This window comes from Equus przewalskii, chromosome 15 (assembly GCF_037783145.1).
Source record: "Equus przewalskii isolate Varuska chromosome 15, EquPr2, whole genome shotgun sequence".
NCBI classification, from domain to species: Eukaryota; Metazoa; Chordata; class Mammalia; order Perissodactyla; family Equidae; genus Equus; species Equus przewalskii.
This window is the reverse complement of record NC_091845.1, coordinates 25,433,881-25,460,898: the sequence shown is the minus strand read 5'-3', so window position 1 is coordinate 25,460,898 and position 27,018 is coordinate 25,433,881. Positions and strand designations below refer to the sequence as shown.

At 41.3% G+C, this 27,018-nt stretch overlaps 1 protein-coding gene across 50 annotated transcripts in view; it reads right to left on the bottom strand.

Annotated features, from left to right (window-relative positions):
• The window catches only part of MAGI1 (membrane associated guanylate kinase, WW and PDZ domain containing 1), a 597,869-nt gene that overhangs the window by 36,208 nt on the left and 534,643 nt on the right, over nucleotides 1-27,018 (bottom strand). For all 50 annotated transcript variants that reach the window (XM_070576890.1, XM_070576908.1, XM_070576899.1 and 47 more), the window contains one exon: nucleotides 7,428-7,459. In XM_070576890.1, coding sequence (XP_070432991.1) covers nucleotides 7,428-7,459 — 32 coding nt within the window. The remainder of the gene's footprint in view (nucleotides 1-7,427; nucleotides 7,460-27,018) is intronic.

Sequence of the window (27,018 nt, the reverse complement as noted above, 5' to 3'; positions counted from 1 at the left end):
CTTCACTGTGGTCTTTACAGGCATCTGGATTATAAATGAGCATATGCATCGGCTCATTTTGGGTGTGTACACACACTAGCATAAGCACAAAAAAGTTGGAATCAGGGTGGGTTTTCCCCCTCTTATACTTTACTGCATTGCCTATTTTTCATTTTTATAATGCACAGAGAATGCTTTTTATAATTGAGACAAAATTTAAAGCTATTTTCATTTTGAAATGAACTTTGGTAAGGAGAATTAATGAGAACTGCTATTTTCTATTTTTACACTTGGGTAGTGTTTCGTTTTTGTTCTCCTCTCAGGAAGGAGAGAAAAGATATTTTAAATGTAAAAGCAAATAATTCCCAATAGATAAAGGACCTCCGAGTTTACCCTGAGACTTGTATTCCCTCCCTTCAAGTGCTGGCCCTTTCTGGGTTCCTCAAATGAGTAGCAAATGCCAGATTGTGGGGTCAGTCCATGGACACTAGAGTCATGTCACAGTTAAAGTCCATCTTTGACCCTGGAAGCTCCAGTCTCCTCGTGTTGAGACTACGCTTCACAAAACCTCCCTGAGACCTAGGGTGAGCTGCATGGCAGGATTACCGGAAGGAAACATCACACTCTTCTTCCTCTCCTGGGGTTCCTTGGAGTCCCTGGGAAGCCAACTTTAACCTCTTCCACTCACTCCCTCTTCCTGAACTGGAGGAAAATATCTTTCAGGCAACCCTGCCCCAAAGACAGTCTGATAAAAGGGCTGCACCTTTCTCCTACAGAGAATGCACATGTGCTTTGACACACATACCCACAAATGCATGCACAGGCATTCTCATCTCACCTCCCGGATTTCTAAGATTCTTTGATGGCTGTCCCAGTGTACAAATCTCTGACACGGAAGACCTGGAAATCTTGAGTTTAACTGAAGAGACAGCTGTGCCATAACCAGAGTGGGCAAATGAAGTCTACTGGAAGTGGCATGGGCCATTCTTCAAATTTTAATACCCTTTCTCACCTCCCCAATAAATGACTCATTTAGGTCCAATTTAATGCAATTTAAAATGACAAATGCAATCTGGAATGAGTCTGCAAAACTGCCTCTCAATCAAACTGCACCTCTGCATCCCTTTCAAGTGTCATCTAAACTTTGTTCCTAAATTTGGAAAATAAAAGGAAAGCAGCATCTTGAGAATGTGCTCTAAAAACTGCCACCACTAAACTCTCACTAAATGGCATATTCTAAACCACACTAATAGGCTAAATACACAGTAATCTGGAAACTTTTTGGATTTCCCCCGATAAGATTTAACCTCACTTTAAGTTTCCTTTCAAGTTCTTGTTGGCACTCCGGACTTGTCTTTTATCTAGTTACAGCCCAGAATTGTCCAGGAGAAAAGCCATGTTTATATATTTCTTAAATTAAAGTCAACCTGTAGCCGCTTCAGTAGTCTGGTTGATCTCCCAGAAGACCTGGGTCATGAGAACAAATTCACTTCTGAACTAGTTAGAGCCCAGGATCAGATTTGCATCTAATGTGATTGTCTTTCACCTCATCTTTCTAGGTGAGAAACTGGCCAAAGACAAGTATCTATCATTAAAGATATACTTTCAAGTCTGTTAAAGTAACTCTATGCATACTAAGAATATGGATGGAGGAAATACCTAGTACACCAATGACACAACATCCAGCTAGGCTCCCTTGAGTAAACTACTTATTCACTTATCTAATCAACACATACTAATCACCTACTGTGAGCCAGATTCTGAGGGATACAATGTATTAGGAAGAAAGGGATAGTGCCTGAGGTCTTGGAATGGATACCTGAGTGTGTATCTAGGTGTGTGTATATGCACGTATGTGTATAAAGGCATATTAACCACACAATCAGAATAGATTGATAACAACGTACTGCAATGTCCTCTAGACAGATGGTAAGGAGAGGCCTCTGGAAAAACACTCCATTAATGGAAGCAGCTTGTGCTAAGTCTTCAAAGCAAAAATGAGCTTGGATTGTTTGAAGACAGGCAAAAGGGTAGTGTGCACAGCGAGGGAGTAGGGTGGTCTGAGATGAACTTGGGGACCAAATAATGCAAGGGCCTCATGGGCTACTTTAAGGAGTCTGGGTTTCATTCTTAGTTCGGGGGAGCAGGAATCCTTTAATGAATTTAAAGCAGGGATGTGCCAGGAGCCAATTTACTTCCAGAAAGTTTGGCCTCACTAGTAGATGGAGAATGGGTTGCTGGGGATAGGAGTGAAAGCAGAGAGCCAGTCAGGAGGCTACTGAGCAGTCCACGTGAGGGATCCGAGGTGGTTTATACTAGGAGAGTAGTAGAGATGAAGGAAAGGGACTAGTAAAGTCAAAAGGCATTTTGGCGCCAGACTCAATAGGCACTGCTGACAGACTCAACGGGGGAGACGAGGAGGAAGAGGAGATCTCAGAAACATGGATATCCACCTCCCAGTTCTCCAGCTTGACCAACTGGTTGGAAAGGGGAGCCACATATCGAGATGGATATTTCCAGTGCCAGCTGTTGTCACTATGCTGGTATTTTTTGAATCAAGATTTTTATTTCTGAATATCAAATCAGAGCCAACTAGGAGGAAAGAAATGGGCTCAATTTTGAAAACTCCATAAAAGTCCTTAGCCACACACTATGGGTGAATTCGTGTCATTTACCAACCTCCCTAGAACGAATGGTTCCCTTACTACTGACAGGCAAGGGAAATAGGGAAGATGCAATGGTTTTTATAAATGGAAACAGGAAAATAAATCAGCTCATCAGTATTTCACAGAATGATTTCAAAACAGAGGTACTTATAAAGTGAGCTGAAAATATTTACTTGGAAGAGCAAATGAATACAGACAGCAGTTAGGAGCTTAAATGATGAAGAGAATTCATGTGGCTCAAAAATGACAAATCGATCCATTTTAAAGCAAAATTATTTACAGTTCACTTATCTGCCAAGACTGAAGGCCACTGCAGCAATTTACACGGACAACAGGAAAAACTCCAAGTGCTAATGAGATAGTAGGCCAATGTCATTAAAGGTTGTGCGAAAATCAGAGACTCAAATACAAGGCAAAGCAGAGGATGGTCCTTCTTTTGGTCTCTTTCTTTTATCATTTATGGGTCTAAGGCAAACGATTTCTTCCCAAAAGGCAGGCAAGAGGAGTTAATGGAAAAGAGAAGGAAGGTATTGATTGGATGTGAAAATGAATTTTGGTTCACACTGAATGTTTTAAAGAAATCTAACACAATAGCAAAGTCCATTTTCTAAAGCTCCAAAGGGGTGAGGATTGAGCTGCTGTGAGAAGCGAGAGGCAAGGACCTGCTTAAGTAATCCTGCTCCTTCGCCCATCTGCTACTCTCACTGCTTCTCCCTGTAGCATGGAGGAGCTTTGATGGGTTGTACTACTGCCCTGGTTGTTGGACAAGTGGTATGGGGAAAAGAAGGAAACTAGGTACTGAGACAACTAGGAGAGTCTGAGAAAGAGCCAGGGGACATAAGACTGGAGTTTTCAGGCCAGGGTCACTCACTGTGTACATTATCGAAGATCTCTCCTTCACATCTCTTAATGACTAGTTGTCAGCAATGTCCTTAAGATCCCTTCCAGGGCAAAGAAACAGAGGACAATGGACTAGCAACCTGTCACTATTGCTACCTTTTGGCTTGCTACGAGGTTTCCTACAAAAAGGTTGTTGAAGAGACTGCCCTGCCCCCTGTTCAGTGTGCCCTCTATGGAAACTTGGAGAACTTTTTAGTAACTGGGAAAATTTTGTCTTTTTAGTTAACATGGTATGCTCTCTTTGATCTGACTGTTAACAGCTAAGTAAATAACGCGGTTTCCTATGTTGCTCAGGCTGCTGGGGAACTCCGAAAGATTCCACAGCTCAATCATAGCACCTAACTCAATCTTGGGTCTTTTATATGGCTTTGTACAACTACTTAACTTTGGTTATTATAATTAAGAGCTGAATGATTTTCATTATGTGTGCACTTGGTTCTATATTATATTTCTGCTTTGTTAACTTTTGGAAGCATATGCTCATCAGACTTTAAGCCCCATGAGGAGGGTCTGTATAGATCTGCCCATTTGTGTGGTTATTGCTTGTCTCCTCCCAGTTCCATGAGGACAGGAATGTTTTCTGTTTTAGTTCCATTGTATACTGGCAGTGGCTCTGGCGCACAGGGATACTCAATAAATAGTTGTTGAAGGAACAAATGCATAAAGATTTTTGGTGATTTGTGACAATGAATCCTTTTTTTGAAAGGAGCAATCAATAAATCATTTGTTTGTAAGTTCCAGGAAGGTGCTGTGACCATCTTATTTATTATAGTATTTCCGGTACCTTCCGCCAAACCTGACACTTAGTAGGTTCTCAATACTACTTCACTAAATAAATGAATGGATGGATGCATGCATGCATGGCTGGATGAGTGGGTAAAAGATGAATGTACAGATGGATGAATGGATAGATGATGGATGGTTAGATGGACAGATGGACAGATGAAGGAAGGGAGAAAGAGAAGGAATGGCTGGGAAGCGAATTAGTGAGAAAACAGGTGAATATGGACTTAAAATTCAGGGTTTGGTATGATATTTAAACTCTCACAGACAAAATCCTTATGTGTTATTTAGACCAAGAGTCTCAGTTAAATAAGTTTCAAGCCAGGATGATTAAATTGGGCCACGGAATCAGCTTCCCAGTGAAGTCTAAAACCTGACAGCAAATATGTCTTATTTTTGTCTCTGCCGTTTGGCAGAAAAATCCCTGATGTTGTGGATGTCCAGATATCAAATTAATAAAATTTCATTAAGACACTGCCATTGTCTCCAATGAGTATTAAACCATATATTCAACATTTAAACTAAATCTCGTAGGTGAAATTGCTTATTAAAAGTAAGCTATCCAGGCTATCCAGGAGGCGAAACAAGATCAAAAAGATAAGTCCTCCTGTTCTAATAAAAACCCAACTACTTAATTATTAAGAACATTATTTTGAAAAAAGGTGTGAGGGCGAAAGGAAGCTGTCAGTCACATGACCAAGCCAATAATGTCAGGAGCCTCTAGGAAAAAAGAAAAACCACGGCCTTAGGTAAAGAGAGTATAGTCACAGAGCTGATAGTAAATCTTAGCGTATCACAGGCCAGGCACAATCAGTGTGCATTTCATTACGTAGCCTGCATAACTGACCTTATCTGCCATCATGTGAATGGCTTTCTGGAGCCATGATGTCCAGCTTCCCCATGGATTCCCTCCGACCCCACGAGAAAAATCCCATAATCATCTGTCTCTTTGGCAGGACATCATCAACATCCAAACTGGGAAAGGGAAACAGCTTTCAACCCACCTGTACAGAGCTCCCACTGATCACAGATGTTAGCAAAGCTCCTCTGGCAACAGCAGACCTTGGCAGATATCCCCCAAATTTTGTACAGCAGCTTCCAGAGCGTGCCAACAATGCTGTGAAACCCATCATCCCTGTCCTGGCACAGAAATCAGGGCAGGACCAGCCCCAAGCTGGGGGCTCATTCTTTCCTAACCCAGCAACACATCAGTCTCTTAGCTTGTGGTAATTAAGAGCCAGCAGACTGTGGGCAAAGCAGTTAAGAGAGCTTTTTTTCTAGGAATGCAGCCTGAGTAATTGGCTTGCTGCTTGCTAATGACATGACTTCTACAAAAATAAACTGTCATAGGGAATTCTCTTAACTGACTTGGTGAATGCAGGCTCTCTACCTGTCTGATACCCTGTGAGTTCAGCAGGGAATTCCAAAATACTTTGGGGAAGAAGAGATGCAAATGAATCTCCAAAAATCCTCCTGCACAGTTAAGTTTAAATGGGATGCAAAACAAAAAAAGACACCTTGCTACCTGATGTCATGCTGCCTCCACAAAACTGCCCTCTCTCCCCCTGTATGCTCCTTGTCAAGACTCCATTCCACGTGGAGTGTGTAAAATAAGTCCACGCATCACAGAGCATGGTTGGGGATGGGGAAGAAAAAAGGATGGTTCCCTCTAATTCAAGGCTCATGTGACACATCTTCTAGATTTGATTCTATTTTTCTAAAGGCTGAATAGGTTTCTGACTATGACCCAGGGATGGGGAGACACGTGCATGCATGTGAGAACACACACACACACACACACACACACACACACACACACACACACAAACACACACACAGGTTTTAGCATCTCTGTGGTTCCAACATGGGCTCCGACCAGCACTTTTCTGCCTGGATCTTAACACAAACTGACAAGGAAGGAGCCCTGAAGTCACATGTTCCAATCACCATGGCACTATGCCATTGGAATCACATCAATTATTGCAGACTTTCTCTTTGGAGAACTTAGATGTGGGGCTTCAGAATGCAGGAAGCTCCCTCTTTCATCTTAATAAACTTCTGCCTCTCACAGCCAGGCTTGGAGACAGGTGGAAGGAATTCAGCTGCAGCACCATGAGCTGCAAAGTTTTAAAGGTTCTCCCTTCCTGGATGGCAGAAGGCTGCAGATTTTCCCTCGCCCAAATATTCAAGCCACATGGTAGTACCCCTCTCTATCCCAATGTTAATGAATTGGGAAGCCTCTTCCACCCGGATCAATTTCACAGGCATCCGAGTTCCAGATTTTGAGTTTTTAAGTAGCATTTTAATCTGTTGCCAGTGCCCCAGGAGCAGAACCTCACACTACCAAACAAAACACTACAGCCTCTAAGCTATTAGCTAACATGTCAACTAGGTGATGCATCTTCAGGGAAACCAGATTAGAAAGGACAGCAAAACATTGATTTCTTTTTTTTTTTTTTAAAGAATCCTATACCTGCAGCATAATGCTGCTAACGCTAGCAAAACAACAAAGGACATTTCCACAGCAAGGAAATGTCTTATTCTTAGGGCTGGGGCACTGAACATTGTTCCATGTGAGCATGGACACCTATACAGGGCATAGCCATTCTTCCTTAAACCTACAGGCTTTTAAATTTTGTGAACAGTTCATCATCCAGTGGACAAGAAAGCTCAAGGAGAGAATCTACTCATGCGAACGGCTGGAAACACCAGTTGACAGCAATGCTACCCGGTTAGCAGGTGGAGTTTTTTTTTTTTTTTTCCCCTCCCAAAGGAAACAATAGCATTTGTATCAAGTTAAAACATCTAAGAAACTCATCTATTTGAATGAGAGTTGTGATGCATTTACATAGAGAAGATTCCAACCATGAATTCTTTCTCCTGGCTCCTGCAGCCTGCCCACAAATCACTAGACAGTTCAAGACAAACCCAAATACCTTCTATAGCAAACAGATCACCAGAACTCAATATAAGGAGCCCCCGTCCAGTTTCCCCCATCCACTCTAAAACACATTTAGTGAAGTCAAGCCAGACCGCGTCCCCTCCCACCACCTGCCCCCCTGCCCCCAAACAAGCACTAAGTAACTGACAAGTCCTTACCGACTTTGGGCTCTTCTTGGGAACGGGCAGCCCTGGAAAAAATGCAACAAGGAGGGGAGAGGGGAAGAAATCATTAGCATATAAATGTTACCTTTTCCTTAAAGAATAATCCCCAGGTGTTTCATGGCAACCTAGCCATCTGCAGAGTTATGTCAGATTTCTCCCCTAGCATCGGAGTTACCAGGCTGTTCATATCGAATCAAAGCAGAGGGAGGAGGAGAGCGAGAGGCAGGAGATCTATCTGCATTAGCTATGCTGACTTGTACTGCAGCAGCCTGGAGGCTGGGAAAAGAAATTCACAGACCTCAGCGGCCTGGGAAATTGAACACTTGGACAGAATCTCAAATGCTCTTCTGGATTAAGAGAGACTTAACTTACAATTAAGTCCAGGATATTTCCTTTCCACCCGATCCACTTGTCAATTGAAGCGGACCAATCAGGAGAGAGGAAGGGGTGTATATTTAGTTTCAGAGGAGTACATGGTTAAAATTAAAATTTTTTCTTTTTTTTGGTCTTTTCTTTCTTTTTTTCTCTCTGCCTTTCAGGAGAGGGAATGCCTTCTTTATTTGGATGAGCCAAACACCAAAACAAAGACAGATGCTCTTTTGCCAGCACAGAACACAAATCCAAGTCCGTCTAGGACCCACTCCGGATCCTCGGCACACCTCTCAATACCTGTCAGTCATCCAAGCAAACTCCTATTCAGCTTGGACTTGAGCTGGGACTAGACCCTTAAGGGGAGAGCAGGTCGTTTGGGAGTGAAAAAGAGAAATTTCACAGAGCCGAGAGAAAAACATAATAATGGAGAAAGAGAAAAGGCAGAGGAGACAGAGGTGGTCTCTGAACCTGGCTGGCTCTTCCAAAATCCTGTCCTTAGTGGGAGGGTGAGAGCTGGAAGGGACTCTGATCTCCTCACTTCTAGGAAAGTCAGCAGTGATTAAGGGCAGGCTTATGGGAAATCTACCACCAGGGGAGTGCAGCAAAGGAGGGCTAGAATGGAAAATAAAACCACATATTGGTATTTCAAAAGTAATCGTTTCTGCAAGCTGCCCTTTCATTTTCAATTTTTAAAATTTCTTATTTGAGCAAAGGTTAGAATGCAAAACGCAGATTCCATCTGTATTAGGCACAAAAGATACACTTAGGAGCTCATGATTTTGCACTGAAAACTTCAACCTTTTTTAGACAGTGATCCCTATATGTAGGGTGATGATTTCAACTCTTTTGGAAGGGGCTTGTCAAACCATGAGCCTTGCTAAGTTCAGCGCAAGTCACGCGAGGCCATGGAAGTGGGTGGGTAGGAGGAAGCCACCCAGAGGAGCACGGCAGAAGTGCCCAGTGCAAGGAGCCATGATAGGAATTCCTCGTCCTCAAAGGCATAGGGGCAGTTTTCTGGCAGAGCTCATCAGAGCTTCAGAACGAGGTCACTGCGGTCTGGCAGAGTGGCTCTCAGACTTCAGAGTGTAGAAGGAGCACTTGGCAGCTTGTTAAAAACGCAGAATCCCTGGGCTTCACCCTCAGGGGCCCAGGAATCTGCAGTATGAGCAAATATTCCAGGAGATTCTGATGCGGACCACATTTAAGGAAACTATGATATGGTAGAAAGAGTATTTACCCATTCAAGTCAGGCAACCTTCAGGAAGTTGCTTTAGAGCCCTTTATGCCTCAGTTTCTCAATTTATGAAATAGAGATAATAAGCCTCACTTCACCAGATGCTTGTGATAATTAAACAGCAAAATCTTTAAAAGCCTTGTACTTGGCACAGAGTAGGCCCTCAAATGTCCACCCCTTTCACCTTCCTGTGCTAATTCACACCATTCAGAAAGGCAGTGGTTATGGTTATCTTACTGTAACTAGGGAAAATCATTTGCTAAGCATGTGAAAATATAAAAAATATTGTAGAGGAAATATTTTACCAATGGATGAGAATAACTGTGTTGAGCAATTTAGATATGTCATTATTCTCAAAAACAATTATGAGGTGCTTTTATTTGTTCATTAATGTGATTCCCTTAAGGAATTTTATCAAGTTATATTAGTGTGAGTCATTGTATACAGTTCAAAATTATACAATATTACATTCACACTTTTCCCTAATTCAGACCGACCTTCTTGGTTATCTGGAATAAGCAATGTTTTACTGTAGTTAGCTTCTATTAGGCTTGACTTCACCCAGGATCCCAATGATCTTCTACAAAAATCTGTAAAGAATCCCCAATTAAGCAGGAAAGGAGTCAAGGAAAATGGCTTCAATCCACACTCTGCTAATCCTTTATAAGACTCTGACCATCCTCAAGTCCCTATCCCTTAAGATTTTCATATATAAAATAAAGGGCACTTTCCATTCTCTATCATAAGAAACACGCGCACACACATTCAAAGGTGCATGTACAAAGATGTGCACTGCAGCACTGATAGTACAAAGGAAACCCAGAAACGACTAGATGTTCTAAATAAGCTGTGGGACAGCCAACTTATAAAGCAGTCTGCAGAGGTTGAAAGGAATGAGCTTTCTGTTTGGGTAACAACATGGATAATCTCCACATCATAATGTTGAGTGAAAACGACACGCTGCAGAATGACAGGTACAGGAGGAGACGGGGATTAAACATACTCAAACACACTCACGGCATCTACCCTCCATGACTGTCTACACCAAACTGAGAAGTGGGATATTTCTGGGGGGACAAGGAGGACCAGAGATCAGAGGGGTTAATTTCAGCAGATTTTAGCCTTAATCTAGAATTCCTTTTCAAGAACACCATTTTCACATCTTGCTGAGGCAATAAAATATTAATTTAAAAACAAACATTAATTAACTAACAGCCCTTCCGTTAATTGTACAAAGCCAACCAGTCTGAAGCACATGGGGGTCATCAGTTATAGTCTGTTTCCTCTGAGGAAGCAGTCCATGGAACATTCGAAAAGATCTCAGCTCAACTGACACAATGTTTTATTTTACAACAAATAAAAACTTCTTTGAATTTAAAGAGGGATTTGTTCCTCTTGGCTAGCCAGTTGCTGAAAACCTTCTTTTTATATAAAAAGCCATACCTTTTACAGGAGCCAAAAGTGGCCAGAAATTAGTATTTAAAAAGTAAAAAAAATCAGGAGACTCCACTTCACCGTTTTTTTTTTAAAAAAAAGAAATCAGATTTGTTTTAGGTCTATATACTCATTAAATCAAAATCTAATGAATATGAATGCTGGAACAAAACTCCTGATTACAATTCATAATTTACTTTAGCCAAAACTACTCAGATGTATTAAAAACAGCATGGAGACCTAATGGAAAACACTCAAAAAAGGTCACTGTTAGGCAGAGTTCTCCAAGACTTAGAAATCAGAGGATGTGGCTCTTGTCTAGCTAGAGTTGACTGCAAGGCTATCCATACTGGATAGGTGACAGAAAGCAACAGGATCCCACACTTCATGGCACATCAGTGGTCTTCCTTAGGACAAGTGCACACTTTGTGTTCCCAGTGACAGCAGGAAGCGTGTGTTGTATAAACTGTATCACATATTACATATGAGGCATATGGGCAGAAACAGCACCATCTTACTGAGCTCGTCTGTTCCCTTCAGGGAAAGGAAGGGCAACTTTGAGAAGAAGCAGAAGAAAGAGTCCACAGATGGCACCATCTGCTCTTAGAGCCTAGAAGGTGACAAAGGCTCTTCAGAGGGATCCCAGAAAACTTTTACAGGGAAGTACACATTCAAAGTATGAGTCTTAAGTGTGATATAGAGAAGTGGGAAAAGCTTGCGACCTGAATTTCTAAAGTTCTCAATGAAAAAGGTGTCCCTTTGGAGAAAACAACTGGCAAATTCTCTGCCAGTGACTCGGGTTGACCAATTAACACGAGGGGGAGGAATCTCTTTCCTTTTAAATAACAAGGTCATAAACTACGCTACTGAACAGGTTCTCATGTAACTAAATGACAAATGTTATTCTTGGTGAAATTTTATAATGGTTGTACACAAAAATTTATACGAAAAAAGTAAATATGTAACAGAATACACACAGATTTGGAAACAAGGACTAGGAAGGTTATACACCAAAACAAGTGTGTTCTTCGGCTCAGGGGATCTTGGATGCCTTTATTACCTCTTTTAGTATCTTCAAGAAAAGCTTTATTTATTTAAGAACACATACATACACACACACACAGATACCACAGTAAACCAAAGTCTGTACTGCCTTTTTAAGTAAGATGAAAGCAGCAAATTTCAGAACATTTTATTGCACTTTTAAATCTCTAGAGCCATCACTAACCTCTACATCCTTCCAGAGTTGCTTACTTTTTCCCCAAAATGAATATATACATATACAGTTTCTTTAAGCACTCTGTTGAGATTAAGACTTCTGTTTGTTCTACTGACTAAAGGGCAATGGGAAAGACTTGGAGAGCTAGCTCAGCTAGCAGGGGAAGCCAAACAGAAGCCAAGCACTACCAATTCCGCACTGAGTTCAACAAAACTTGAGTTGCTAGGAAAGAGACTGGACTTCCCTGGACCAAATTCTTTCTAGGTTTAAAGCAAGTGAGAATGTCAATCAACCTTTCTAACCGAAAGAATAGAGAAAAATTGTGCAAAGGACTTTGAAGGGGTGAATCCTAATGTCAGTGTCATATGCAAAATAGGTCTTCAAATAATAAAAATGTATTATGTCATCATGATATTCATTCCCCTCTGCACTTGGTTTCTAGATTTGAGCATTTTAATACAAACATTTTGGTTTCCTCTTCAGTGTTCTAACAAACATTATGTTGCTAATCAATGTCATTGAACACATGGGATTGTTTAGAGTTTTGCAAAGGAAAATGTTGCATTAGAACTGGTGTCCTGGATCTGAATCAGGCATTGCAATGTGCAAGGAGCAGGGAACTGTTATATATATTTAGAGAAAGAAAGAGACACACAGTTAGGTAGTTCGTGGAGACCACTGAAAGCTATGGAAAAGAGAAGGCTCAGAACCTGCTCTTATGTTCCAAAGAGTTAGTAAGACTGCTCCTGAGCACATTTTCATCTCAGACCCCACCAGCTTTGTCTCTTATTCTAAAATCTATCAATACATAATCCTAACTGTAGGACCCAAAAATTATAGCTGACTTTAACTCAGTTAACCCATCATTAGGAGTCTGTATTAAGGAAATAATCAGAGAGTCTCACAAAGATTTATATAAAAAGATGTTCAACACAGTATTACATAAAGAAGATAAAAATTGAAAACAATCTGAACTTCCAAAAACAGAGGACTGAGCAAACATATTGTCATACCAACAAGATAAAAAATTACAAATCCATTAAAAATGCGCACGATCAAGAATATTTAGTGGCAAGGAAAAATAGAAATGATATAAGACGTGAAAAGCAGGATAAAAACTGCACATAGAATATAAGCTCATTGTTAAAAAATAGATATATGTATATATCACACACATAGATCATACACCCAAAGACTAGAAGGCAAGGCATTAAAACATTGTTTCTGAATGCTAGGATTAACAGGTGATTCATATTCTTATTTTCAGTATTTTCCAAGTTTTCTAGATTTTTTCCTATAATACAGCTATAATCATAAAGCACCAAGCATCACTGAAGGTCGCAGCTGCACTGTGTGTGCTTGGACAATGGTATGTACCTATTGGCTTCAGTGCAGTGCTAGATAAAAAATAACTGGAGTTTGTTCTAGCTCTGTCTTGGCTCAATGACTGCCATTTCTACTCAAGTGTCTGTGCTGCTAAATTACTGGGCCATGGCCTTGATTGAAAATGGGAGAAAAAGCTGCTTGAGCCTCTCTCAAGCAAAGCTACACAAAAACACAATTTTGCATATAATTTCAAGGAGTCTCTGAAGCCTTGGCCAGTGACCTTGAGAAGCCCATTTGACTGGGGCCTACGATCCTCAGGTTAAATCATACTTGTCCAACCACATGGCTCTGGTGTTAGATCCAATGCCTAGGGTGAGGCTACCTTCAGCTAAGTTTGTGCCTCTAAAAAGGACAGCAGGTATAAAGTTTCATTGCTTGCTTCTCCTTCCTCTTTCTTGGGAAGATTTAAAGAGCACATCGAAAAAAATTTTGATGAGAGAAACTGCATTAAAGAACACACCAGAATACTAACAGTTATCAGCAAAAATGCTGCTGCATGAAAAGATAATGAGCCTAGTAGGTAACGCTTTTACTGGGGAGGGGGGATTAGTATGATGATGAATCAGAATACTAAGAGATCAAGGAGGTACAGATGTGGAGGGATGCAGGAAAGACAGAGTGAGAAAATCTGAGATTTCCCCGGCAACACGGAATTGATGGTTATTTGACTGCAAACCAGTGGCTCTAAACAATTAACATTAATGACCAGTAACCCTTCTCAAGAAAGCCATCTGCATCACTCTCTGCCAGCCAGTTTTTTGTTTGTTTAATACAGAATATATAAACCATGAAATAAATTTAAACTGCCCTCACCTTACCGATAAAATGCTAAGGACAGTCCAGAAAACCGGAAAAGGAAGGTACACTCATCAGCCCTAACATTTTCCACTGAGGGCAGGAGGGAAAACAAGGAAAAATCACTCACTCATTTAACCAAACTGTGCTGAGGGATACTATGTGCCAGGAGCTGGCATTAAATAAAGCAATGAACGAGACCCACAAGGACCTGTTTTCACAGTGCTCACATTCCGTAGGGCAACAGAGAATAAACAATTTAGCAAATAATTTCAGAGTGATAACTTGAGTGATGAAAATGAAGCAGGATAATGGAACAGGCCATGTTGGGATGCACAGCTACTTTATACTGGGTGGTCAAACACGTCTTTCTTGAAGAGACAGTATTTGAGCTAAGACCTGAAGCATGCGAAGGAACCAGCCATGTGACTATTCATCCATACAAGATTTATTGAGCTCTGCCATATGCTTAGGGAAGCATTACTGAAGAGACAAAGGTAAATCAGACATGGCGCTGACCTGGACGAGTTCATCGTCTGTCTTAAAGAGAAAGAAGCAAAGTGACGGTTATAATTCAGTGTGGTCAGTGCTAAGTGCCATGACAGAAGAAAGCACTGTTGCTCTTGGGAGCAGGTGAAAAGAAAGGTAATCCAATGTGAAGAAGAGGGCAGAAGGGATGAGCTGAACGCTGAAGGAGGGCCAGCATTTAATCACGGGGTCAAGGGGCTGGGAGCAAGAGGCAGTGATTGATGCTTGACTGAATAATGATTATGACCTTTTTTAAAGCTCAATCAGTGTGTCAGCATAAACTCAAGGCCAAGTTTAAACTAGAGTACATTCTCACTGAAGGACCTTACAAACACTATATATCACAAAATTGAATCCATAAAACAAAATGAAAAATAGTTCTAGCTTAGACACATTTGATTTTTTTCTCCTTCCTCTGGCCAAATACCATCATCAACCCTGTGGTGTAATTTTTCAATGCAAATATGATACCAGCCGCCAAGAACAGGAGCATCAGACCCAATGTCTCCAAAAAGATGAAGACATTCTTTCCTTTGGGGACCTAATAACAGTCATTATGAAATATTATGGCCATCATAATTTAGAGAGATGGTTGGACTTCAGATGTCTGGAATAAGTAGGTCCCAATGCTATGTCAGTTGGCATTTGTTAAGAAGATTAAGAATATAGTTGTACAGCTTTACAGCTACGGAGAAACCTGCTTCAATTACACAGTACATATAGCCTAATAAATATGTCCCAAAGAGAAATAAATGGCTTGCAAGGCTGGTGATTGCTAATGGTTTACAGAGCCTTTCACCTCAAAGTCATAAGCCTTGAACTGGCACAGGTGAGGAGAGACCTGAAGTCATTAATACTTTGGGCTGCTCAAAAACCTACGTAAGATGGATGGATTGTCATCATGCAATTCCTAAGAGAGAAATGGTCACTTCAGAAAAGGTGTCACTGAAATAACATAGATAGTCTTGTTGTGGACTCCCAAGAACACCCTGAAAGGTGAAAAACTTGGCTTCTCATTTGTAAAAAAAGAATCTTCAAAAGCAAGGGCTGATGCAAAAGTAACAAGAACTGAGAGCTTGCCTGTGACAAACGTTTATTCTTCATAACTGCTGTCTGATTTAATTTCTAATATCATCCCTATTTTAAAGATGAGAAAATTGAGACACTGATGATTAAGTAACATGGCCAAGGTCACACAGTCAGGTGAGCAGCTGAAAGGAGATTTGGTCTAATGCCAAGCTTGTGCTTTTAAACACTGAACTATACAGTCGCAAAGGCGCTTAATCCACTTTGGATCATAGCCCACTATGAAGGGATTAAAACAACAGTGTTTGTACGTACAAAATGCATTCATAGAAAACTTTGCATACAGCTTCACAGACTACATAGATATCAACCTATAGGTCAATTGGTCAAGGTATCTTGGATCCATAATTGTGAGGTGAACTAAGGAAAAGAGTTTCCTTTCTACAGATATCATGGGAGTCTAGGTGTAGTCAGTCAAGGTCTCAACATGTCTCTGAGAATCTACTCCAAGTCAAAGTACCTAAATCATTGATCATTCAAGGCTACATACGCTAAAAATATAAGACAAGTCTGAACTGGGGGCAGGGAAGCAAGTCTCTAAAGCTACACATGTAACAGGTGGGCTGGGCACCAAGCCCTATGAAATACAGTTTCAAAAGTGGGTAGGAGCTTTTTCTAGCTTGCAAATGTATTCTGACACTACCTGACTAACAAGATTTTTTTAAAAAATTGGGAGTAGGGAAAAAGATGGAGTGAGTCAGAAGGAGAGTGAGTTATGGCTTCTTCTCTCCAGAAGGGGAAAGAAAAAAAATCGTCAAGTTACAAAGACCACTAATTTGTCATGATGTACCATGAGGCCAATTTTTCTTCTCCAGGGAATATCACCATCAAGAGCTACTTTTTAAGGGTAGAATTAAGCCAGTTTCTCAAATGGTTCCAGGAAATCTCTCTAACTCTGTGTGGGTTGGAAATATTTGTAATTAGGCTGTTTAGGCATAGGGTCTTGCCTCACTCCATAAATGCTTCCACCTCTGAGGAAGACTTCCTAACTGCCCGACTGACAGCTTCACCCTTCTACCGCCTATATTTCCAGTCTGAATTGCTCACTGTGCAAATGCTTACGAGATGACCCTGCTACCCATTCCCCTTATTGACAGCCTATAGAAATTTCTCTGGACTAGGAGACTACTTCTGGCCTGGAAGCTCCAAGGCAGTTCCTCCAAAGTTGAAAGTTTGATTTTTAGCTGCATAGGATGTATGGGGGGGATTATTAAACAATAGCTCAAAATAGTTCATTGAAAGAAAACACCAAAAAGGATTCCTTTTCTGGGTTGGAAAAACAGGATGCTGTGTGGGCCCTTATTTTAAGGTCACTGGCTGCAAAGGGAAACCTATCCCTGTAATTGGTGCTGAGAAGCTTGTAGGTTAAAAAAATATATGCCAGGATCCCTGACTTTTAGGTTGACTCTTATCTTGGCTGCTTATTTTTAGCAATGCTAAGTTAGGCACAGGACCAAACAAGAGATCTAGGACAGTATCCCAAATTTTATCCCTACAGGACACCAAACTCCTAAAATTTAAGCACCCTCTTGAGGCTGCTTTATCTCTCCCACCACATACATTTCCAAAACGTATCCTGGATCCATCCATGTGAGTCCATCTCCACTGCCACCACTTTTTCTCGCCTAGATGACTACAAAAGCCTAAAAACTGATCTCTGCTTTATTCTTCATCCCCGTTCATCCATTATCCACACAGAAGCCAGAGACATCTTTCTACAGCATAAATCAGGTTATATGGTCTCCCAGCTCCATGTCCCTGTGGCTTCCCAACACAGTTTCGATGAAACACCAGCCCTTTTCCGTGTCCACAAAGCCCTCTGTGATCTGACCCTGCTTGCCTCTTTAACTTTATTTCCACTCCTCTTCCCCTTGCCCATCTGCTCCAGCCAGACTGGCGCTCTCCACTTCTGGGCTAATTCCTTTCATTCCTCTAGGCATTTTCACTGGCTGTACCCTCTGCCTGGAACACCCTGCCTGCAGATCCACGTGTGGGTGTCTTCTCGTCACTCAGGGCTCTCCTCCAACATCACTTCTTCAGAGAAGCCATCCAGGGATCCAGGCCATCAGCAGATCTGAAGTGACCTTTCTTGTCACACTTTATTTACACAGCCCAGTTTCTTTGTTTTCATAGACCCTATGACTCTCTAAAATTATTTTGTTTATTGTTTATATTGTTTATTGTTATCATTTACTACGTAAATGTCATATCAATGTACATATCAATTACTATGTAAGTGTGATCATTTACTAGTCCCCAGCCCTAGAACATTATCTGGTCCCGTTCAATAAACATCCTGCCAATGAACGCGTGAGCGAGCGGAGCTCATGAAGTGCGTTCGTGTGGTAAGGGCTGTAGGAAGAGCTGATGAGGCGAAGGGGAGGGGCGGCTTGGCCTTTCTTTTGATCACCCTCATCACTGCTGTGACTGCTTAACAGCTCTTGATCCTTGGGCTGCTCTTTGATTTACTAGTGAGCTGCCAGGCTCGGCTCCACTCACCGCTGCCTCCCTCCGTGCAGAGAGCAAGGTTCTGCTGTGCCACCTTGCGTTCTAAATTCCCATCACAACGGATGGCTCATGTCTCAGAATTAACGGAAGCCTCATAAAGAAATCCAAACCCTACAGCTCCTAGCCCCCAGCAAAGGGATATGTTCTCAGGGACTCTGTGAGAGTCTAAATAATTCTTCAGTTAAGGATATCTTCAAGTCTTTCCTTTGAAAAGCACCTTTTATGACAATACTGAGTGAAAAGGTTTCAAATACCTCGCCCTTCCCCACAAAAAGCAAGCAAAGACTGAAGAAAAAGATATTTCAGTTCCTTTTCTTCAGCCAAATCCATGAATCTCTTGAGTAGTTTTAACAGCCTTATTTGTGTGACAATCACTTTTCTACCAAAACGTACTTCTGCAAAATTGGAGGGAAATCTTCCCGTTTGCTCTGTAAGGGCATCTATTATTTGGCCATTTCAATTAACTTTATCATCAAACTGCTTAATTGCGACTGAAGCCACCCCTGGCACCATAACAAACTCTACTCTAATCTCTTAAATTTAGGAAATCATATTAGCCTTAGAAAGCATAGGTCGTGGTTAACAACGGCAGGCAATCCAACTTGGAAGTCTTGCAGCACTGCATTATTCAAAGCGTCTGGAGTCAGACCTAAAGAGCCATTTACTGAAGGGTCAGGTTTTTCCAGAGAGCAAAGGACAGATGATGAGCAGCCTCATTCGTCTCCCATGGAGATATTAAATGTCTTCAAAATCCTCTTGCTGAAACAATATCTGAACTGGTCTAAGTGATTATGTGAATTAGAGAGGAAAAAAAGCTGTTTCCTTGACTTTGTCAATTTCTAATGAATTGCTCGCCCATATAGCTATTGGAAGCAGCCGAAACTCATGCTCTGTTCAACTATAAGATTTCAGGTTTCAGTGAGTCAATACTCATTTTGCCAATTGGATTTGCTTAAGGCAGAATATGGGAATCAGTTTCACCCACACACCCCCCAACACACACACTGTCCCACTCAGGACGAATCTCAATTAGAAATAACTTTTATAGGTCAAGTACATTTAAGACGCAGGGAAAATTCAAGAACTGCAAGGCCATTTAATCTGGGAACAAGATGTATCATAGGGCACTGCCTTGCAGGAGTACTTTGCATTTATGACAGAGAACAGTAAGTAACAGAAATTCACACTGGAAATGAAATACATGCTTACTCAGTAAGCATTTACAGTGATGAAGACACTCAACAAGTTTGTCACTGCGGAGAACAAATGCCAGGAGCCTTTGCTTCCTCTCCTGTCTGATTCTGGCTGTTTCCTGTTGCATCTTTCTTGGTAAATAAGGCTCTAATCAGGCTTAGAGTCGACACAGATGGAGAACTTAATGCAAGCAAACATACTGGAAATGGATTTTTTAAAGCTGTCATAAAGTTTTTGAGGTTGCTTTTTACATACTAGAAATCAGCCCTGGATATTTAAATATCCACGCGCGGTCCATCCAATTTTTCTCTCGCTTTTGCATTTAACATGCTCAGAACAAAAGAATTCATGAAAGAGTCTGACCAGTATGGGTAGTATTATGTAAAGGCAACACATAGGAGACTTATGAATCTATCCCTGGTCTGAACCCAACCTCAGCTTCCCCCTATGTACATAAGGGTCCGTGGAAACAATGGTCAGAGGGGGAGTCCCCATTGCCTTTCCCGTAGTTGGGATTCCAGATCCCCACTCACATATGATTTCAGTGCATACTCTCTCCTGTCCCACCCATCCTTCCCAACTTCCTGAAGGCCTTCTTTCCTGCAGCAGCAATTTCTAGATTTTAGATTTCATGGACCAGCAAATTTTCATAAAATAGATTTGAGCAAGTAACCACAATTCACCAATTCCTTATTTTGAACACTAAGAACATTATAAAGGGGGAGACAAGTAACGATCAACTACCATTCCATAACTAAAAGTGTATTTCAGCAGAAAAAAAGAATGGGAACATAAAATCTGTAAACGAGAGTCCTCCACCGTGGAAAAACTTAACTTCATGAAGAAGCTGCTACTCTGTCCTGATCTTTCTCGTTTCACTGTCTACTGAAAATCATGCCACCACACACTAGAAAGAATATATCTCCTGCCACCTTCTCCCTTGAGGCTCCTCCTTTTTGCCTTCCCTTATCTTTTCTCTATCCCAGAAAATTATTCCAGAAGTATTGAAAACACTAGGACCACCTGAGCATCTCCTCCACCTCCTTCTCTTAAGCCCCATTCAGGCTGACAGAGCAGTAAACCCTTCATCAGGACAGGGTGGTTCTGCAGGTACGATAAGCCCTCCTCTTGTTCCATCCTCAGTACAGTGCTGAGGAAGGCACAGTTCCACTCATATTTCAGATGACAATGTGGGAGGCTCAGGGACATTGCCCATGGCTGGCCCAGGCTGCACTGCTAGCTAGTGGCAGAGAGGAGGACTGAAGGGAGATGGTGACAACTGGCCAAGTCGCTACTTCCATTACTGAGCCTATGCAGAAGCAATGACTGCGAAGAAATGGGGAATAGTCAGATGAAATTTCTTCCATCCAAGTACCACAAAAATTAAACCATAAAGTGATTTCATTTGCACCTAAAAAAAAAACCCAACAGAACACAGCATTTCCAATAAGCAAAAACAAGACGGGTGTTAAAGAGGTGATAGCAGTGGTTCTCAATCAAGGTTGATGTTGCCCTTCAGGGGACACAGGCCATGCGTGAACACAATGTTGGATATTACCAGTGGGGAGAAGAGGAGGGGGCTACTGGCATCTAGTAGGTAGAGGCCAGGGATGCTGCTAAATATCCTATGATGCACAGGTCAGCCCCCACAGCAAAGAATTATCCAGTCCATGATATCAATAGTGCCTAGCTTGAGAAACTCTGAGATAAAAAACAACTGTCTCTTCCTCCTTCAATCACCACAGTCTTAAGTCAAAGCTGCTACATAAACTACTAACAAACTACGTAAACAAAGAATCCTATTAATTCATGGGCAGTGCTGGTATTTTTTTAATGCAATCATTTCCCACTTTGGTAAATAGTACCTATGGCAAAAGGAACCACAGAGAATAATTTTTAATTTAGAAAAAACATAAATATCTAAAGGAGCATAGACCTAATTCCAATTATTTCCAGATGATTTTAAAAAACTGATTAGTATTTATGCAACTATAAGAAAGCTATTTTAAATACAGCTTTTTAGATAGGTACATCACGCCCAGGCCCCTGAACATGTCAGCTGTCAAAATAAAGGTCTAATAAAAACCCAGGTTGCTGAACGAGGTGAGCTGATAGCCAACAGCAGGGGCAGAAAGGGCCTCCCTCTATTACAGAGTCTTATAATTGGTCCACGCTGCAGTGTCCTAGCTATTCTGACTGCTTCCTCTATGATACAGTGAAAAAGGATCTTCTGAACTTTGCCTCAAATATGAAAATCACAAAAATAGTATATTAGATTATTTCACAGCAAAGGTAATATACCAAATGAGATTTCTAGAAAAAGAATTAGCACAAGAAAATGGGGAGGATGTGATTAACCACACTGTATTTTAGATGTTTGCTTGCATGTCACTCATGTATAATGAGAGATTAAGACAGTGCTGAAATTCGTTGAATGAAAGAAGGAATGCATAGCGTTTACTGCATATGGTGAGAAAGAAAGAACACTGAGAACATTAGAAACACAAAAAGGAACAGGAGTATGAAATAAACCCAGGTAACAGCTCGGCACAAAAAAGGCATGTTGCCAGTGGAAACAGCACTCCTAAGGACCCAATGCTATTTTCAAAGACATTAAGATTCTACCAACGAGATTTCTGAACCAAAAAGGATTATGTTCACAAAGAAGGGACATGATTAATATCTGAGCAGGAATACAAATAGGGAAATACACAAGGGATAAGGTGGGGAACGTTTCTAAATCTGCAGGTGGCAATGCAAAGACAGTCTCAATAAAAATCATGGAAACACTTAACTCCAGATGGTGGTAAAGAATGTGTGATTTAATTTGAGGCAAATGAAGGAAGGTGGAAAAAGATTACACAGGGCAAACTCTGCCTCAGATAACAGTTTTGAAAATCTTCAGAACTGAAAAATGCTTAGAATAGAGGTGAGGAAGATATCTCTTTCAACAAGGAACTCAATGGAGTAACGTCGCAAAATTATTATAAGAAAAGGGAGAAGCTATCATAATACTCTCCCTCATCGCAGAGACTTTTCACATGGGAGACACCATCCAAAGAAGCTGATAATTAACACATTAATTTTCATATGGAACCAAAGTAAAGGTAGAAAATAAAAGTATATAAAAGTATACAAATTAAAAGTATATAAATAAAAAGAATGGGAAAGTAGCACTTCCTGGAATTTGGAGATGATAATGATAAAAAGAAACTCCTAGGAAATGGGTCCAGAGCAGGTGTACAAACCTCCCTTAGTGCCTTCACACATGCTGTCTTTGGGTCTCAAACTCAGCTGTCTGAGCAATGGGCAGCTAACGTACAAAAGTGTGCCAGCCTAGAGGGAAGACAGAAGAATGGCAGGACTGTGGCACATTGGAATTGTTGGTGCCAACTAAATGCATTTAAATTTAAGAATATTTTCTAAAGAGACTACTAAAAGATACATGAGTGGGTCATGCCAAACACTGCATGGACCACCAGTTTGTAACTCCAAATCCTTCTTATGCTTCAAAGCTCTAGTCTAGTTGTTCTCAGTAAAGGGCAATTTTACCTCCCAGGGGCTCGTTTGTCAACGTCTAGAGACATTTTTTGTTGCCACAATTTGGGGGGTGAGGGGCAAGTATGTAACTGGCAGCTACTGGGTAGAGACCAGGGATGCTGTTAAATACCCTACAATGCACGGCACAGACCCCGGAAAACAAGAATAATTATCCGGCCCAAAAGGTCAATAGTGCTAAGACTGACACAATCAGCTCTAGTCTCATGTCATTCAAAAAGGCTCCACCATCACCCCTCGTCCTCCCTGATTTGCTGCTTGTCCAAATCTGCACCGCACAGATTCAAACTACATGTAACTGCCGGTAAAATTCACGTGTTCGTCTTGGGTCTCCCTCACTAGGTTCTGAGAACCCTGTCTTCTCTCTCCTTCTCCTAGAGCTATGTACACAGAAAGTGTTCAGTCCTTGGTGAAGACCAAGAATGGGTCGACTGGGAAGGGGTGTCACAAATATTATTAGAGCTATGAAATTAAATAGAAAAGAAAAACAGCTAGAGCATAACCTCAATTGATTCTACCAACAGAAAACCTCAAACATACAGCAATTTCAATAGTGTACTTTTAGGAGAAAAAAGAACCGATCAAATCTAGTCCCATTTTCTGCATAGGTTACATATACTGTCCCAAAGGCCACCGCCTCCTCTAGGATGTTGGGTCCTGTCCCCTGCCCCTTCTTAAAAATCTCACTCCTGCAATGATTTCCTTTCTCCCCAGCATCTCCAGTTTCTGTCTTCTGAGTTATTTCTGTCAGCATACAAGAATGCTGCAGTATCTCCCGTCTTAAAAACCAAACTAGGGGCCGGCCCCATGGCCAAGTGGTTAAGTTCATGCCCTCCGCTTCAGCAGCCCAGGGTTTCGCCGGTTCGAATCCTGGGCGCGGACATGGCACTGTTCGTCAGGCCACGCTGAGGAGGCGTCCCACATGCCACAACTAGAAGGACCCACAACTGAAAATACACAACTATGTGCCCAGGGGGCTTTGGGAAGAAAAAAGGAAAAACAACATCTTTTAAAAAAAACCAAACCAAACCAAACTCTCTCTTTTGAATTAGCCCCCTCCAGCAAGGAGAACTGGCTCTTTTCTCCATTCCACTTTACAGAGAAACTCTTAAACAACTTGTCCAAATCCCTATCCCACTTCTGGCTTTCACCCACACTCCAGGCTGCTGCGTTTGCACACTTCACAGACCGTGTTCTTGGAGGCGACGAATGCCATCGGCAATGTTTCCATTCTCCTATGCCTCCACTCCTTGATGCCACCAGTGCGGCTAGAGCCTCCTGGAGACACTTTCTTCTCTTGGATTTGGAATACCACGTTCCCTGTTCTTTCTCGTGTTTGCACTAGCTGTTCCATCTTGATTTCCTTTACTCTGAATGGTATATGTCCTAGGGTTCTGTCTTGGCTCCTTCTCTTCTTTCTGCTCTTTCCCTAAGTAATTTCATTCAGCCCCATGGGTCTAAATACCCGTGAATATGGCCCACAATGAGAAATATACTTTGTAAAACGTTCATGTACATATACGTGTCTCTATGTATTTATGGGTATATACACAATAAAAGTAAAGGTTTCATGAAAAAGTACTTATCTTTACCAAGTTTGAGGTACTCTGATTGCTTCTATTCTGTTTTACTTTTGAGAAAAACAGTGGTTGTAGCCCAATACATTGGTTTCGTGGCCTAGTAATGGGTCACAGCTCACAGCCTGTAGCACACTCATTGACAAGATAATGGCTTATAAATGCCTGTCTCCTGCCCTAACCTCGCCACCACTGAACCCCAGGACCCAGACATCTGTCTATGTTTCTGATCCACTTGGATGTCGGATTCACTTGCATGGACATTTCACAATTAACGTGTCTGAGAAGGGACCTTGATTCCAGGGTTCAAGGCCCACTCACTCCTACCTCAGTATCCACATCTTAACAAATGGCCCCTCTGTCTATCCAACTGCCCAGGCCAAAAATACAGGGGTCAATTTTTGCCTCCTCCCTTTTCCTTTCCTTCTTCAGCAGAGGTCAACATTATAGCCTGTGGACCAAATAATGTTTTCTCGGAACACAACCAATCCATTTGCTCAGCTATCGTCTGCTACACGGGCAGAGGAGAGTGGTGGTGGCAGAGACCAATATGGCCCACAAAGCTAAAATATTTACCATCTGGCCCTTTTCAGAAAGAGTTTGCTCACGCCTATTCTGCAGTCAACCTAACGAGTCCTGTTGACTCTCCTATACACATCCCCAATCCCCCTGACTTTCCTCCATCTCCACTGTTATCACTCTAGTCCAAAATGCCAACACCACTCTCGGTCTACTACAACAGCCCTAATAGGTCTTCCCACTTCACATCTGCTCCTCTAAAATATATTCTTCAAACATATGACTGTCTTAAAATATCAATGAGATCTTGTCTCGTCGCTGCTTAAAACTGGATCTCACACTGAAAATGAAATTTGAACTACTGATCCTGGTCTCGAGTCTCTGAACTCCATCACCACTCTCCTTCTTCATCTTTTGTCACTCGCAATGGTCTTTGTTCTATTTCTTTCTCAGGGTCTTTGCATTTACTGTGCCTTCTTCACTTCCGCTCACTTCACCTGGTTTTATTTTCTTCCTAGCACTTCTCTCTGGCTGATGGCTTCTTGTTCACCTGTTTATTTCTGCCCTTCCTGAACTCCTTCCTCTAGAATAAAAGTTTCATGAGATCAGGGGCTTGGTGGTTTTCTTTGCAGATGATTCTGCTCCATTTCCCAGTACCTGGACAATGCCTTGCACACAACGGTAACGAATTTGTCCCCCCTCAAAAAGGGAAAACAAAGCAACTGTTTTACATTCAAATTCAGACCTGTAAGTAGCACAGAATGATAATTCCACAGCCTGCTAGCCAGGCCAATAATTCTAACTTGAAATTCCTACACTCATCCAGAAAGGAGAGAGGATGTCACCACTCCTTAATGAGAATTATAAATCACACACATATTTATAGTAAATAATGCACAAAAGCAAATAATTTGGTGCGTTAACTTTACCTTTAAGGAGCATAAGACATTCCCTTACAGAAAAAAAAAAAGGCAGAAGTTTTAGGTGTGCCAACCACTTGGCATTATGAATATAACAGGAATATACCTCAAACTGTCCAATCTAGTCTAAAACTGCATATAAATGTTAGAAAAAGTAAGTGCAGCCTGCTCAGGTTTGAAAATGATAAAACCAAAAATCCCTTAAAAATTTTTAAGAGAAAAACCAGAGTTCCTTAAGATGCTGAAGGTGAGGGATAATTTTTATCCATGATATAATGGAAGACGGAACCAAAATAGAGACATTTTTATATTTATCTCATCTCTTGCTATAAGTCATCTCAAATACAAATATGCCCTAACAGTCTATAAAGAATTCTCAAATAAAATCTTTGGAAACTTTAAACCGAGGCAATAAACCAAAATAGCAACTTAAAACTGCATTAATAATAAAGGCCAGAAGGCTCCTTACTAGCAAATGCGAATACCGTCCTATTTAGCACCGTGGAAGTGCTAGAAGTTTGCTAATTTTAACTTGAACAACTTGTAACAGCTAGAAGATATGAAGCAGCACACTGGACTTGACAAGGGGACTTGATTTGCAAAATTATTAGAAAAACTAAGCAGCATAGGTAAGCAGGGAGGTCAACTAGTTTGAGAAACCGAATCAGATAAATATGCCAAGAGACTTCAACATCTTCCTTTTTAAACAGAGCTCTGACCAACTGTAAGTTGCTGACAGCTCATGTGGCAGATTATACATTATTTTATGTATTAGAATGAAAGGTGAATTTTTCTTGTGTTTTAAAGTTTCTTGTCCTTTTTGGATTAAAGAGACTTTACCCTAATAAAATACTTCAAGTTAAGCTCCTTAAACATCAGTCCAATGCAAAAGATGAGCTCCTTCCTGGCCAGGTGGAGGCCCTGGGACCTGTTAACCCTTGATGAGGCCGTCCCACGGTGGGGACAGAGCAGACTGCCTCAAGGGCTAATACGTTACAAGTCTTTTAAGTTCTCTGAGTCTCAATTCCTTGTGATCCCCTAACATCTAGTTAATACGCATAAAGAGCTTAGAGCAGTGCCTACACATGGAAAGAATTCCACAAATAGGACCTATTATTATTATCTGTATAAAAAGAAATCCATTCACCATGAAGTTGCCTTCCATTCCATATTCTTCTTCTATTCAAAGGCATAAAACTAAGAGAAAGAGTAAAATAAAGGATATTCAACATCTCACTCGCGAGGGTAAAATGAT